Source organism: Tinamus guttatus, unplaced genomic scaffold, assembly GCF_059628265.1.
Source record: "Tinamus guttatus ecotype Peru unplaced genomic scaffold, ASM5962826v1 Tinamus_guttatus_pri_ptg000104l, whole genome shotgun sequence".
Taxonomy (NCBI): domain Eukaryota; kingdom Metazoa; phylum Chordata; class Aves; order Tinamiformes; family Tinamidae; genus Tinamus; species Tinamus guttatus.
In genome coordinates this window covers 3036405-3051861 of record NW_028288638.1, presented here as the reverse complement: position 1 = coordinate 3051861, position 15457 = coordinate 3036405, and the positions used below count along the sequence as shown (strand labels likewise).

At 38.9% G+C, this 15457-nt stretch overlaps 1 protein-coding gene across 1 annotated transcript in view; it reads right to left on the bottom strand.

The window, feature by feature from the left end:
* The window catches only part of GLI3 (GLI family zinc finger 3), a 137206-nt gene that overhangs the window by 36049 nt on the left and 85700 nt on the right, over positions 1–15457 (bottom strand). The window contains exons 6-7 of the mRNA XM_010223780.2: positions 2662–2878; positions 1108–1224 (exon numbers count right to left, since the gene is read on the bottom strand). Of these exons, the coding sequence (XP_010222082.2) occupies positions 1108–1224; positions 2662–2878 (334 nt within the window). The remainder of the gene's footprint in view (positions 1–1107; positions 1225–2661; positions 2879–15457) is intronic.

Here is a 15457-nt window from a genome sequence, read left to right as displayed (position 1 = left end):
ACAGGCCTGGTAAGCCAAAAAGCATAAGCAGACTGATGTGTAAAAGATGTTTTCCTACCCAGAATGCTACAGGGCAAAGAATCTCTAAAAGAATCCCTTCAATTATAATCCAGTCATAAAACCTCAGCTTCCCTCTCCCCATATTTAAGCAGCTCGTTACTTGTTCCCTGCATTCAGTGGCATTACTCATGAATAAGACACCGGTCAATAGAGTTAATCAGAATTTGACTTGTGTACTACAAGTAAAAAAACCTTTAGGTTACTATCTAAAGGGTGTTTTCATTGTTAACAAGGATAGTTTCATACTGAAAAATCTCTCCAAAAGCAGACTGATAATTTTCAGGCTATTTATTAATCTGTTCTTGCATACAACGTGTGTTGTATGGAGGACTGTTTAATTTGGGGGATTGATTTTTCCAGCTTCGGTTCCTCAAAGCACTGCATGCTCCCCAGTTTGTTGCTCAGGTTAAGAGTCAGATGTTAGAGTAAACTTTCATTTCAGGTTATGTGCTCTTGCTATTTTCCATTTCAAAATGGACAGGGACAGACTTCTGTTTTGTTTTCATGGACTTTCTTGCAAGAACAAGGCTCTGATTCTGATCTCCCCTAAGCTGTTGTAAATCAGGCATCACTCTACTAAAACTAGTGGTGTTAAGTGGCATAAAAAGTGGAGTAAACAAGATCAGAATTCAACACTAAGGCTTCAATTCACTCCAGTCCTAAATTCTGTAAAAGGTCAACATGACATTAATAATTTTGCTGAACAGAAAATGCTTCCTGAACAAAGACCTGGATGTCTTTGGTTCATTTTTCCTTGGAGAACAGAGGATTGAGCAGGCTCTGAGGAGACTAAAGCATCTCTCCCTGTCTTGCATCTCTCCCCTCATTTGCACCAGACTCATATGAGAGAACAAACCCTAACTCTTTATATCCAATTAACAATAATTAACAATCAGGTCCTTGCTATTATGCACTGATGCCACCTGTGTGTGCACTAGATGAAGGGCCATTAGAGGGCAGGAAGCCTTAGCATGTGTGCCATAGGTAAGGTGCATCTTCCCTCCAGCAGTGAGATGAAATGCCTGTTAATTAACCTAAACACCATACCTGCACGCTTCCTGCACCTGGGCTGGGGAGGTCCTCATCAGGTTTTATCTTGGAGCGCTTGTTGTGCATGGGATCTCCAGTGCTGCTCACTGCAGATTCGCTTGTGGGTTTATTCTGCTGCAGGCAGGTTTGTTTTTTTTTTCCCCAAAAAAGACAAAATTAGACTGTGATAAATATGTAGCTCCAAACAGAAATATGCAGCATCTGCTCAGCAACTTTATTTGGAGATACTACACTGTTAATTATATCAGATATGCAATTACATTGTGCTTCAATTACATAGCATTAACTCGTGGAATAGCTGCATCACTCAACCTTGTAATGGAGCTGGGAGGGAACAGGAAGGAGCACATTTGATGCAATTCCTTATTACAGACCAATGCTGTTTTTGTCAAGACAGGGAGGAGTAAGAAGAACTTGCTTTTCCACATAATGATGACTTCAGAGAGGCAATTTTGAAAAGTGAAATCACTGCACATTAGTTTGAATAAACACAAGAAAAAGATGTATTTTTAGACACCTGGAGGAAAGGTTTTGCCCTTTACATCTACATACCAAATGTCGGCTGTTTTCTCGAGTTTCCATTTATGATGCTGGATAGGAAGAAAAACTGAACACTGGTGTGAACTCTAGACCAGAACATTTAGATGAAATCCTGGGCTCTCTAAAGTCAATAGCAAAACTACTGCTGATATAAACACGCCTGGCTCTTGTTTGATCTCATGCTATGCTAGACTAAATACTGTTATCTACACCTGCGAATGGACCTTGCAGAAATCAGAGATCTTTTGGAGATATCTGAACTTGTGTAGACACCACAAAAAATTAAAACTGTTCCTACAGTAGTATGTGCTGTTTCTACATTTGTAAAAGCTAGACAGGAGATAAACAGCTCTCAGGCTGACAAAGAACCTATCCTGGGTCATCTGGAAACAAGTAACAATAGTTTATAAGAAGCATAACACAAGCTGCAGTGAACTCCACACCATGGGATTCACTGCTACACAGCTCCAGCCTTTAAGAATATAACTTGCTTTATTGAATAAAAACATAATGTAAACTCACCGAGTCCAATTTTGCACAAACTCGAGAAAAAAACTCTCAGACTTCTGCACAATCTTTGGAGCTACTCTATCCTCATACATGTTCAGTAGAGCAAAATATGCCTCTATGCCTAGAGGTGCACTACAGTTACCCTGATTTGTAGGTGGGACTTACTAACCCATACCCAGTTAGAGTTCTGCAGTGTTTTTGCCTTTGCTTGTTTCCCACCTGCATTAAGTTGTCTGATCCAGGAAAGACCATTTTGAATGAGAGGCTGCTGCAACACACTGAAATATTAATGAGGACTAAAAAGTATGGAGCCAATCAGACTCTGTGCATATGCTCTTTTGATTTATAATAAAGGGACTGAAAACGCTACAGCTCCAAGAAAACTGTTACCGAAGGTTCTCAGTGACAGAGGTGATTAATTGCCAACAAGACAACGTGATTTGTTTCATTTTCCATTTTTAAATCAACAAGATGTAAAGGTTTCTTTTGTTTTTTTCTTACCTGTGTGGACTCAGAAGGCCCGGAGCTGACCTGGATAGGGTTCAGGACACTGGGGATGCCTGGGATAGGTCTCTGGGTAGGAAAAGTTGGAGCAGGATGAATGAGCGGAGGGCTGTGTCCAAAGGCTGAACCTAAGGTCTGCTGACGACTTATAATTTGCTGATGCATTTGCTGGAGGGATACTGGTGTGGGAGGGTATGTGAAACTCAGAGCAGGGCTGAATTCAGGAGGAAAAAGAGGGGAGAAGATGATAAATATCATTACAGGATGGAACTGTAGAGATTAAACTTTAAAAAATATTTGATACATTTACATTAATTGAAGTCAACCCCCTCCTGCCCCTCTTGTCTGTCTTCATGCCCCAAAGGATGATAAATATGGCTCTCAAATCCATAGTTGGCCTGGATTTACTAGTGAGTGCAAAAATAATACCGTAACAAAACGTAACAATTTTTCCTAACATTTACCACAAAAAAACACAGAAAGCGAAATAAAATTCAGAACAACTGAAATAAAAGGCAAGCAGTTCAATAACAGCTATTTATTGCAATAACAAACTTTATATAAAGAAAAAGAATGGGTGCCTACACGCTTTATGGTACTTTTATTGATAATGCAGTTCCCCTATGTTCGTGTGTATGAAGCAATTCCTTTAATCTTGGCTCGTGCTACGCTCTTTCATATGTCTCTAGATCTTATTACAAGAGGAGAGAAAATCAATTGGTTAAATGTGTTCTGAACACCATGCTTGTCATATCACTCATTTGTTTGTAAAGATGGAAAGCTCAGTTCATCCAGAATGTCACCTAAAGAATTTCCATCAGTGCCGTTTGGTTACAGAAACTGATGGATTAACCTTTCCCCTTTGAAATTGGTGATCAATGAGTTTCAATGTAGAAATATTCCAATGGGAAAGCATTTCTCCTTCTTCCACTTAAACAACATTAAATGTCTATTAAAGCCCATTATGCATGTTAATACCTGTCATCACTTCATTACTTCTCAGTATTTCTCAGACTACAGTGACTTAGGAGGAAATTACACTGCCATCTAAAGACCCATTTTGCAGGTTAGTGCCAAGGCATTCTTTGTCTCACGCTTGAGAAATAGATGGTATAGTACTAAATCTTCACACAAGACTATGAGATGTTCCTACAAAGGTTTGCTAATAATTTACAGTCATAACAAAAAATAATAAAGGGAAGAAAACCTGTATTTATTCATTTTTTATCCTTAAAAATTCAGTTCAGATGAGTCACACAAATTTAAAGCATCAGGGCTTAAAAACAAGAGGTGCAAACATAATACCTTTTAAGAATAAAGGCTTCTTCTAATATCAAGAAGGTGGATTTAATCTAAATTTAAAGCCTGGAGTCTTAAGTGCTGTTACTGTTAAGTGCATTAACTGAAAATATTGTGATACAAAAAGAGCTAAAATGGCTTCAACCGTTTTAAGTAATAATTCTACATAAATTCTGTGTTCATTAATCTGACTCTACATTTTGTCTGTTTAACTAAAATCCATAAAGAGACAGCTTCAATGTGATTACATTACTATTATTCCTGGTGAGAACTCTACATTACAATAGTTTGCCCATTTAGGACAGAATATCATTAAGAATACCCTGGGAGAATTTTACTGGTCTTTGAGGAACTCTCTTTTCATTTTGTATTGTATTCTTTTTAATAAAGGGAGGCAGAAATGTAGTGAAAACAGTAATTGTTCACAGCAAGAGTTAGGGAGAAATCAGTAATAATATTCAGTTATTGCAGCTCTATAGTCCCTGCTAGTGTTCCTGTAAGCAACCATGAATGATTACAGCACGACTTAGCTAAGGTAGCCACTATGGATGATTGATAGGACATTAATCAAAAGATGCATATCAGGCTCAGAATTTGTTCACAAGCTTTCTTCTAATAGCTGATTTCATGTTCACTGAGCTCTATGCCAGTTTGTTCAATTTATTCTTCAGTGTACAAGCCATTCATCAAAGAACACAATGATTTAACACCCCTTTTCCTTTTTAGTGAACAAACATTACTAAGTGTAACTACTCTGGTCTGTTCATTAAAAAACATACAATTACAATGTCATAATGTGAGGCTGAAACAACGTATCCTTACCATACCCCTGTCTCTATGTTTCCCTATAAGCTCGAGCTCACCTCATGCACTTCAAACACTAGAAGGCACCATGCCCAAAACTCTGTCCTATTCTCTGGAATCAACACAATAAGGCAAGGAAAAATTAAGTGGAGCTGATTTCAGCAGGAGGTCCAGGTACATAATACTCTTGGAAACACAGTCTTTTTTTTTTTTTTTTTTCTTTTTTCTTTTCCTCCTTTCTAGATATTTAAGCATGCATGACAATACCTGGTTTTGTTAAATCCAAGTTCAAAACTTTGGCAATATTCTTCAGAAGCCATGTGGTAAAAGACAAACTTAACATTCATCCACAAGACAGATTTAAGACCTCAGCTAGTAAAGTGAACAGCCCGCCCACCACTGCCCTGTGATTCCACCTAACAGTCCTTCTTTAACCCGTTCAACAGCAAGGACTGGAAATGACTCCCCAAAAAATCCAGGAGAGATCCTAAATCCAGAAGAAAGGCAAAAATGCATATGACTAAGAGGCTGCTAAAGTGAGTGCTAGAGACTTGTGAAGTTGGATGGTGAAGCGGAAGCTTTTACCTGGAGTAGGAAGATAGAAAAAGCCCTAAGACATATACATAAAACTTGCTGCTCATTTATATTTACTTGAGTTCAGCAATATTCTCCACTCCTTCCAAAAACAGGAAAAGACTGCCATGTCAATAGGATATTTCTAGTCAACTATCCTTTCATAGCATCCTCCTATGGAGGCCAGCAACCTGCACTTCTTTCCCTCAAGTCTTCAAACTTCAAGCATGCCAAACTGAAACAAAACAGAGATCACACGGGAGCAGGGGAACAGGGTATCAACCAGCCAGCATATCTAAGGAGGAGTACTCAAAAATGACTACAATGGTTGAGTCACCAGGGTGAAGTCTTAAATAGCTTAGATCGTTGCATTGAAATGAGGCTCTCCAACTGCTTCTGGAGAGCTCTTCACAGGCCAAGATGACCTGGCTGGGTTTAACGTCACCTTCCCACAAGATGCTGTCACAGGGCAGCTGGTCTGATTTTTCTCATCTGAAAAGATCAGCAGGGTCTTTAAAGAACAGAAGGTATCAGGTCTTTCACTGCCTTTGAGAAATCATTCAGGCTGTTCAACAATGAAGCTAATGTTGTTGGCCAAAAAGAAGAAAAAAGAAATCAAAGCTCACAATATTGCAGGCACTGAGTGCTTGCTGGGAAGGAGGGACCTGGATTCTTGCTCTCCTTCCCAAAGTTTTTAATGCATTTTGTTCAATAACTGTTTAACGCAGAACGCATAAAGAAACTCTGTAGCCCCGACTTTCCTCAGGCCACATGCTGATCCCTTTTTCTTAACCAGCAGTTTACCCTAGTAAAGTCAAATAGGGTTTAGCCCTCTTGCTAGCCCCATCTAGCTCACCTGCCTTTCTAGCTGGTAGCCCAGCTCCAGCAGGACACATGGACAGCGGCCCTGCTCCAGCCTCACCCGGCTGTTCTGACCATGTCAAAAATGTGCACCTGTGTTTTCACTCAATAACCGTCTAAAATTCATGCCCAGAGGCGGTTAAGCGAGACCCAAAAGTAATTATTTTGAGAGCCTGACGTTCAGGATTACTAAAAGCAACAATTAGGGTTTTCCAAAGTGATGAGTGGTTTCAGAGGCCACAATTTGCATCCTACATCTTTTAAGAGAGCCTAAAGGGACTGCATTTCACACAAGGGGTGTTCAACACCATTTTAAAATGCAGATCCCAAAAGAACTCTGGCTCCCCAAGTCCTTTACATTCACAAATATCAGTCACTTCCAAAAAATCTTGTGATACACAAAAATGTAAGTTAATTGCATGTCTTTTTCTTCCATCTACTTAGTCAGAAAAGAAAATATATACCACCTGAAGGAATTTGATTTCTACTTTCATTACTGTCTTCTTTAATTTTAAATCTGTTAAAGTAGGAGAGGAAAAAAATACTTATAAAACCACTAATAAACTGCATGCAGGTAATCTTTTTAGTTGATGAGTTTAATGCAGGGTCAGGATTAGAAAAGAATGTGTGGTACTTCTATTTAAGCATTCAATAATTCATATTTAGTGACAGAAAAGCCCATCAGTGACATCATTTATTTTTCCATACTGTGGGCTTTTGCATCTGTCTGTCAGTCTGTCTCTCTCCTTCTCTACTTCTCTGTGAAGTCTCAAGCTCCCTTCACTAGAAGTAAAGCAGGGCAGTGAACTACATTGCAATTACATGAGCGTATCAAATTTTAAGGAACTGACTTCAAGAAGAAGAAAAACAGACGTTATAATCAAAACCAAACTTTGTGGCTACTTTGTGGCTGTCCTACTAACAAGGTCATCCAGTTTCTGGTCACAGCTGCAGAATTTACCACAAAACAGCTGTGAATTCAAAGTCAGGAAAAATTCCTGCTTCCTATACATTGCATAGGTGGGCCTAAGCAGACAGGCTGACACACACACATGCACAAAAAAAAAAAAAAAAAAAAAGGCACAGGAGATCACAATTTTGTGAAAACTGTGAGGGTAGTTCCAAACCTTTCTTGTATCACCCAATACAAATAATTCTGTAAGATATGATGCCTATAATTGTTCCAAAAGCAACTGAGTGCTTTCCCTTTTGTGGTTGCATTTTACAATGTTTTTAGGAAAAGTTCTTTTAAGTGTGCAAACTAAGGTGCACTCAATGAAACTCAAATAAGATTTGTCTAAATCTCATAAAAGAAGATATTTCTTTGTACAGTGGATGGTGGAGTTCTGGACTTGCTGCCAGAAGAGGCTGGTGATGGAGACAGAACAGGAAGGTTCAAAGGGGACTAGACAAATTCAAGCACAGCAAGTCCATAAGGAAATATTAAAAGGAACAAGCAAGCATCCCTAATCCAATGACTGTGGATGCTGGGGGAACAAAAAGGGAGTGGATGACAGAAAACGGGCAGGTTCATGTGCTTCTGCTTTCACAGCTTCTGCTGCTCCCATTGTCAGAGACAGACTATGTGGTTAGGCAGCCTCTAACACCTCTAGTTTGACTCATTTAAACATTTCTTCAGAATCTTTTTTTTTCTATATTTCAAAAATAAAAGATTTGGAGATTTGGGATATTCATTCATATAGAATCACAGGAAAAGTTATTATTATTCCTGATATTTGGTCTAGTTTCTTTTTCAAAGTCTCTACTTCTGTGGGCCCCAGAGTTAACTACTTCCAGGGCACAATTACACTTACCATTATAAAGTCCTTCCTATCCAATATCTTAAAGCTTTCCGGCTGCAAGCAAAGGCTTGCACTTTATTGTTCTACCCAACCACCATCATTCTCATTTCCCTTTATATCTTCTTCCTCTTTTTTCCTATCTTTTAAATATTTGAAATTATTATTGTACTCTTCTCCTACCCAGCATTCCCATCTTTACCTGGACAATCTTGGTCAAGTCTGTTTTCCTCATTGGTCTAATTTTTCAAAACTCTATTCTTTCTCTCTCCTCCTTCTTGAACTCCCTCCAACTGGCTATCATCTTTCTTGAAATTAAACACACAGAATTGGCTGCAGTACCAGGAACACAACCCATAACGACTTCACCTCCGCCATCACACAGGAATGCTTTTCAAGCTTCTTTCTTCATTGCCCTGCTGAAGCACTTGTAGCACAAGTCACTCCTTCCATGAGGGAAGCCAAACTCTACACTGCAGTCAGCACTCAAGGGGGTCACCTACCCCTTGATACATGGATAAGCCCAGGCACTCTCCAAGGGCTCTGGTAGCCTCCAGCTTTTCCAGTTGTTCCAGCTATCTTATACTAGCAGACCAAATAATTGGGTCATTCCAGAAAAATACCTTAGAAGGAAGAGGCAATTCATAGGTGGACTGATTCACATTGACTAAAACTGACCATCAGGTATTTGGGTAACACCATGGCCTCTTCTAACTTATGCTCACGTAGCTACGGATGTGGCTATTTTGTCCTACTCTCTCCTACAAGACGCACGAAACCTGTGGACAAGCAAAATTTAGATAAGCAGGGTGTCAAAACATACCAAAAATGTTGACTGACAGGATGAATACCAGCTATCTTGCAATTTTTCTCCTTTTCTCCCAACAGGCCAGGAATTCATTCTTAGTTTCTGATCTGGATTTGCAGAGTCCTTTTTTTTTTTTTTAAATTTAGGAATGTTAATAAGTGGCAAACAAGCACTGTTCCTGTATTAGGAATGAGCCCAGCTACCTCTTCAGTAAAGCATGCCTAACTGTGACAGCACTTAAGCACTTCTGAAGAGAGTCTAACTTCAGCAAGTCCTTAAGTGCCACCCTGAACACAAACATTACAGTCTTTGCTGAACTAAGTCAGAATATTAGATCATAATTAAGCTACTGATGATTACGTTGGTTTTTTTCATATGCTCAGGTGCTGTTTTATATAAGGAGTAATGTATGAAACAACTCTACGGATCCCACAGTAAATAAACAGGTAAGAGCCACTGCCTAAAACATCGGATGTAGGTAAGGGTAGCCAGGAGCTGAGTAGGTTTGGATGAGGGCTCAATTTAAATATAGAAGATAATGTATGTTTTGATGGAATACCATATGGTCATGGACGGACAGCTGAAGACAGCTGGCAAGAGAGACTTGTACTATGACCCCAAGATGAGAGAAAGCCAACAAGTTTTCCTTGGAGAGAAGGCAATTAGAAGCTGGGAACATTACGTAAGAAAATTGTCTCCTGTTGTTTGAGGCTCATGGAGTTCAGAGAAACAGAGACTCGAGAACTTTCTTCGCAAACAATTGAGGAAATAAAAAGAAGTTTCTAACTCTGTCACCACTTTCACCTTCTGATGAAAATGACTTGCATGACCAACAATTGACAAATTGCTTGGGTCACCAAAGTGACAATGTACTCAAGTACCTTGTAGCCCTGAGAAGCCCTGTAAAATTCATTCATCTTGAAAGGTCCTAGATGCAAAATGAAAACCAAATGACGTTACAGGAAAGGACTACAAAAAATGCACTTCTGTTTGTTTGAAACATTTTGACTAATATATACGTACTTTTTTTAGTACTAAAATACAGGAGAAAAAAAGTTTGTTATAAAATGTGATTTTTTCCTTTCCTTTCTAACCAATAGCGCTTAGGTTACAGCAGACAATGCAGACAACTAATTGATTTCTTTTATGGCTAACTACAGGAGAAAACAACATAAAACTGTGAATATGAAACTAGACACATGGCATGAACTTAAAGACAGGTATGAGACTTGAAACTCTGCGAAATAATTTTTCAAAACTGGCTAAGTTTCAAGCTGAGAATTACTGTCTGTAATATTGACACCTTTGTTAAAATCAATAACTTAGAGGCAAGTTTTCTAACTTTCTTTTTAAAAAGAGTTATCCTACCCCTAATAACATGTAGCATACATTTTTCTATTTTTTCCTCTACATATCTATTTATCAGTCATCATTAGTAGATAATATTAACTCAAACACATTATGCCTTTTTTCTCACTTTTCCATTGCCAGCTTAAAATTAACAGAGACTGTGGTTTGTTCTCTTCTGTGAACCATATTATCTATTCTGTTTTATCTGCTGAAGAATTTTTTCTTCATGAATACATTGGTGTATGTACAAAAAAAGATTCAGTTGGAGCAAAACGGAGTGTGTTCACTGAGAGCAAACAGAACCACACTGATCAACCTCATGTGCTAATACCGCCTGGACAGCTTTGTCTTTCTCCCTGTGATATTCCTGTTCGGGAACATAACTGGACTTTGTATTAACTTGTGCAATTCATCTGTGTTGCCTCCACGTAAGTTGATGACATTTCTGGCAAACACTATTTTAAATTAAAGTCACGGCTAAGCAAGTTTTTATTTCTAAAACAGACATCACTAATTACATGGAAATGGCTTGTTTCTAGTTTCTGAAAATGAAGTAAGCTTTGTGTTCATCCTCAGTACACTTCTCTTAGCTCCAGAACTTTCCTTCAATTAATATTGCACTAGGCTCCAATTCTTCATTTAAATAATTCAAACAACAACACTGAGCCCGTCTAGAGCAACTTGTTTTAAAGATACTTTGATTATAAGATCTATAACATATGCATCTAGAGGCATACAAAATCACACTTGCATATACATGTATCGGTGTGTGTAAATATGCATGGCACACGCACCTGCACATTTTACACTTTTTGTCTGGCTTCCTACATTATAAACGTTTTGAAGACAGAGGTCTTGCCATTCTGTGTTTGTATGTATATGGGTTGGAAAAGGCCTGCCACTTCCTAATGAAAGATGAAGTTGATTTCCTGAACTATCTCCCTGAATGTTACTTTCCCACAATCTATATAACCTTTCTCTTGGAGGGTAGCTGCAAAATTCTTTTCAACAGATTCAACTTTCCATAATGCTGAAGAATTTTCTTTTTATTTGTAGCACTCTATCATTTGCACTTGTTGAAAGAGGATATAAAATGAACCTGCTTTGCTGCTTCATACTGCATTCCTTAAATAAACTATACACAATGCAAGACCATGGAGAATAAAGCGCTGTGCTTTAAACATGTGATATGCATCTACTTATAACAGAGCCTGTTTTGATATAATTACACCTGGTCTGAATTTGACTCAATCTGAATTGCAACTAAGCCTTTATTTACAATATACCACATGTCACTGACTGGATACCTTTCTTCTAACTAAAGAAAAAGTTGCACTCAAAGTTAATTTTAGGTCTCACTTAAGACAATAAAGAATGATAATCAGACAGTGAAACACCTTTAATGAGCACAGAATTAATACACTCTTTTTACCCTGTACAACTTATCATAAGGAACTTCTTGCAAATCATTACTGAATATATTGTGTTCTACCCGTTCTACTCTAAACATGTCCTTTGTAAGATTTATTTAATTAAGTATCATTTGAATGTGGCCTTTTACACAGATTTAATCACATAAATATTCAATCTTAAAACATATAGCAGAAAACAGAATTCAAAATGTGGAATTAAGTAGCCATTTTTAGTAACAGCTGAATATGAATTCTCAGATGGGATCTGTATTTTTTCAGTGTAATGAACAGCATTCTGGAGAATAGTGGTGAGCAAGGAAGAAAAAATCTGCATATGACAGAAGTTTTTTAGAGCAATACAATGAAGAACTAAGATGAATTTTTGAAGTAAATTAGCTGATTAGCTGGGCAAAACTGATCCCAAGTTTTACATAGGTATTAAAGAAGACAGTCATAGACCTGTTCTAAATTAACAGAGCTAACTTGTGAGAAGGATCTCTGTCACAGTGCAGAATTCAACGGAGGAATGAAAGACTGAGTGAAGCTATGGCAAAGTATTTCAAGACATTGAATAGGACACAGAATACAGAATGCATTTGCCATGGTTTATCTAAATGACTAGTCCTCGAATATTACCAGATGTAACAGAGGGAGACAACATAATGAACACGAACAACAATGCAATAACTCTCAAAAGAAGAGATTGAAAACAACAGTTTGCCTTGGAGAGGAGATGAATAACACGAGACATAATACAAACGTATAAAATATTCAGTAAAGACGGGAGATAGAGAACATGTGGGCTCCCTGTGTTATAAATACAAGACATTCTGTTAAACTCGAAAACTGGATAAGTTAAACCTATTAAAAGGATATTCTTAACTTTTATTTTATTTTATTTTATTTTATTTTATTTTATTTTATTTTATTTTATTTTATTTTTTAAATACAGTGCATAATTAGAACGTCAGGCTCTCTCTCTGCAGGAATTACTTTAGCGAAGATTTTCATGTTCCTCTGAGAGGTCCTTATACTCTAATTTGTGTATCTTACTCTGTTTTCATTTCTCTCTGGCTTTCTCTCTGTTTTTGCAGAGGGAAACAGGCCTCTGTCAAGGACTTTCACTGAGAGGTGGCCCATGGAGAAATTAATGCATGGTCACTTGTCTCTACAGGCAAAGTAGTTCAGAGAAGAGGGTACTGACTAATTATAGATATTGCTCTACACATTAGATAGGTGCCCTACAAATGCTCTACCCAATGAGTTTATATGAGATGAGAAAATCACTCTCTCGGATGAGATGAGACAAGAATCCATCTAACTCCTGCTTGCAGAAGGACAAACCAAACTCTCCCAGCTGTTCCCCAAGCTCACCCTACAAACCTGACTTCTCCTTCCTGCACTCTTTATGGATGCACCCTCACCACTGTTCCATCACATTTAGCTTGGGTTCAGCTCAGAGCAAAGTGATACTAGCCAGATGGGTCAGGAGCTGGTTGTAATTACCCAAAGTGTGTTAATTCACCTCTCTTTTTTAATGACATCAGGGAAGCAAGGGCAGAGCCTGGAAAAGAAAAGTACCGCTGTATTTTCACAGTTTCTTTTGAGCCTTGGAGAAGATCCCAAAGGGTTCACAGGCTCATATGAAGCTCAATTTTAACCTGTGATTAGAGGACTAAGTTGTATTCTCAGTGATGCCTGCTTAGATCCAAAGAACATCTCTTTTTGTTGGTTGACATTCTCCTGATTTAAACACTTAGCAGCTGACGAGGAAATTTGGCTCATATTCTGAAAACTGATTTTCTAATTTGGTATTGTAAGGCTGTTAAGGAACTGGAAAAAATATGTTTTCATTTCATATAGCATGAATTCCCAAGCTCTTGTGTTTATTAAAGACCTTCTAGTCTTTTGTAAAGGATTTAAATTCGTACCTTTAATATCATGGTAAGTGATTACCCCCTCTATACTCACTCTAGGCCACTCTGCCTCTCAAGAAGGCGTGCTAGTGAAGTGCAAAGTCTAATAATTCTCACAGATAGAAGATATAACATCGTGACAAAAGATTAATAGCAGGGGTGCTGCGCTGCAGGACTGAGGCAGGTAACCAAATGAGTAAATGTCAAATGAAGGATTATCCTCATTTGATGCTATTTCATATGCCTCCTTTCTGCATAATCTTTCCCAGCTCAGACCCAAACCAGGTGTTTTCAAATGTGCAAAGTAGAAGCTCTACCTGGTGTGCTAAAGGAGATCCACTATTAGCTGTCAGCAGGAGGAACATCTTCTTTTCAAGTACTCAGCCAGTAGTCAGGATACAGCATTACACTGCCAGCTGACAAAGACAAAGTGCCTGCCATGACAAGCCCTCTCTGGATTGCACTAAGTATTATTATTTATTATTATGGGCATGTGTTGAGGAGGAGGAGAACCCCCTTGTGTTTGGCTCTGTTCAAAGACAGACCTACATGTGGCTCCTTTCATTTGATCTCGTCCTCAACATCCCACACTGCTCATACAGACAGCCCTATGGTGAAAAGCTTTATGAGGCAGGGAATGTAATTTTTTAGCCAAAGGATATATTTTTAGTCAAGACAAATCAGGTCCTGAAGATGATTTTTAACACAAGCAACACCCCTACAAAAATACATTAAAAAAGCAATGAGACTTGCAAATTAAGCATGCCACAACTAAAGCTGTCTTACCCTCTTGGTGCTTACTCATCAGCCTTTAACTACGTGACCACACACCTCCTCTTGCTCCTGCAGGATTTATACCTCCTTCAGTGCACAGGATGAGCAACACTCTTTAGTGACAGACTCAGATATTTTTCTTCTCCTTGTCCAGAAAATTGCCCATAGGCTTTCCTTCCACTATATTTAAACCTTCTGTGAATATGTAATTGCTGACATGCTCTTGAGTTTCTCCACTCTTCTCACCATTGTAGAATCTAAGTGCATTAGTGCTCTCAGCCCCCCTCTGAGGTGAGGGAGAATGACTCTCTTCTGCACAGGCACGTGAATTAAAGACTGAAGTAAAAAGTGCCATTCATTGCAGTTGCCCAATTTCAGAGATGGAGGCCTGAGTTAATTAACATGGTGTAGCACAAGAAATGTGAAAACAATTGTCAGGAGCTTCAAGCCATAGCTATGACTACTCAAATCCTCTGCAAATGGACCTCTGCCTAGTTCAGCTTGACCAGCATCACACTGGGATCCTGCAGCAAGAGCAAGGTCTGTTCTCCAGGCAGCAGTCAAACAGGTAGGAGGCTTCCTTGTCTTTTCACAGTTGCCCAGAACAGGTGAGGCAGGGTCCTAAAGCTCTGACTGATCCTGATAGGATGTTCAGCCTGTGAGGTCCAGTAAAAACATACTGGACAATCCCCAAATTAAAGATGGTATCAAAACACAATCACAAGGGGGCAGTACCTTCATTCTTGTTAATCCCTGACATCTCAATACTTCAATTTGTAACCTCTTCTCTCTTCCGGTGCGGTCCTCTCTCGAGTAATATAAAAGCATATTTTCCCAGGTTGCTTATCCCTTGGTGTGGCTTCTGTTTCTTCTCAGGATTGCTGCCTTCTTCACATTCATGGAAGGCAGTTTTGATCGGACAGTCAGCTTTGCCTCCACGAGCTTCCCATGGAGGCACCAGAGAGCTAGAGCAGCTGCCGCAGGGCAAGGTCCTACCTTGCCATGGGCCCTGGCCTGGAACATGCTCAGTAACCATGAAATCTGCAGACCTGCTGCATTCTTAGGTACCTTATATATAGCATATGCTAACAGAAACCTCCTGCAGGTTAATCACTTGTCTGAATAGCGCAGTTTCTCAAGAACCCCAGCGATCACATCGATAGCATCCAAGTAACGTGCCTGGCAAATTTTAGCTTC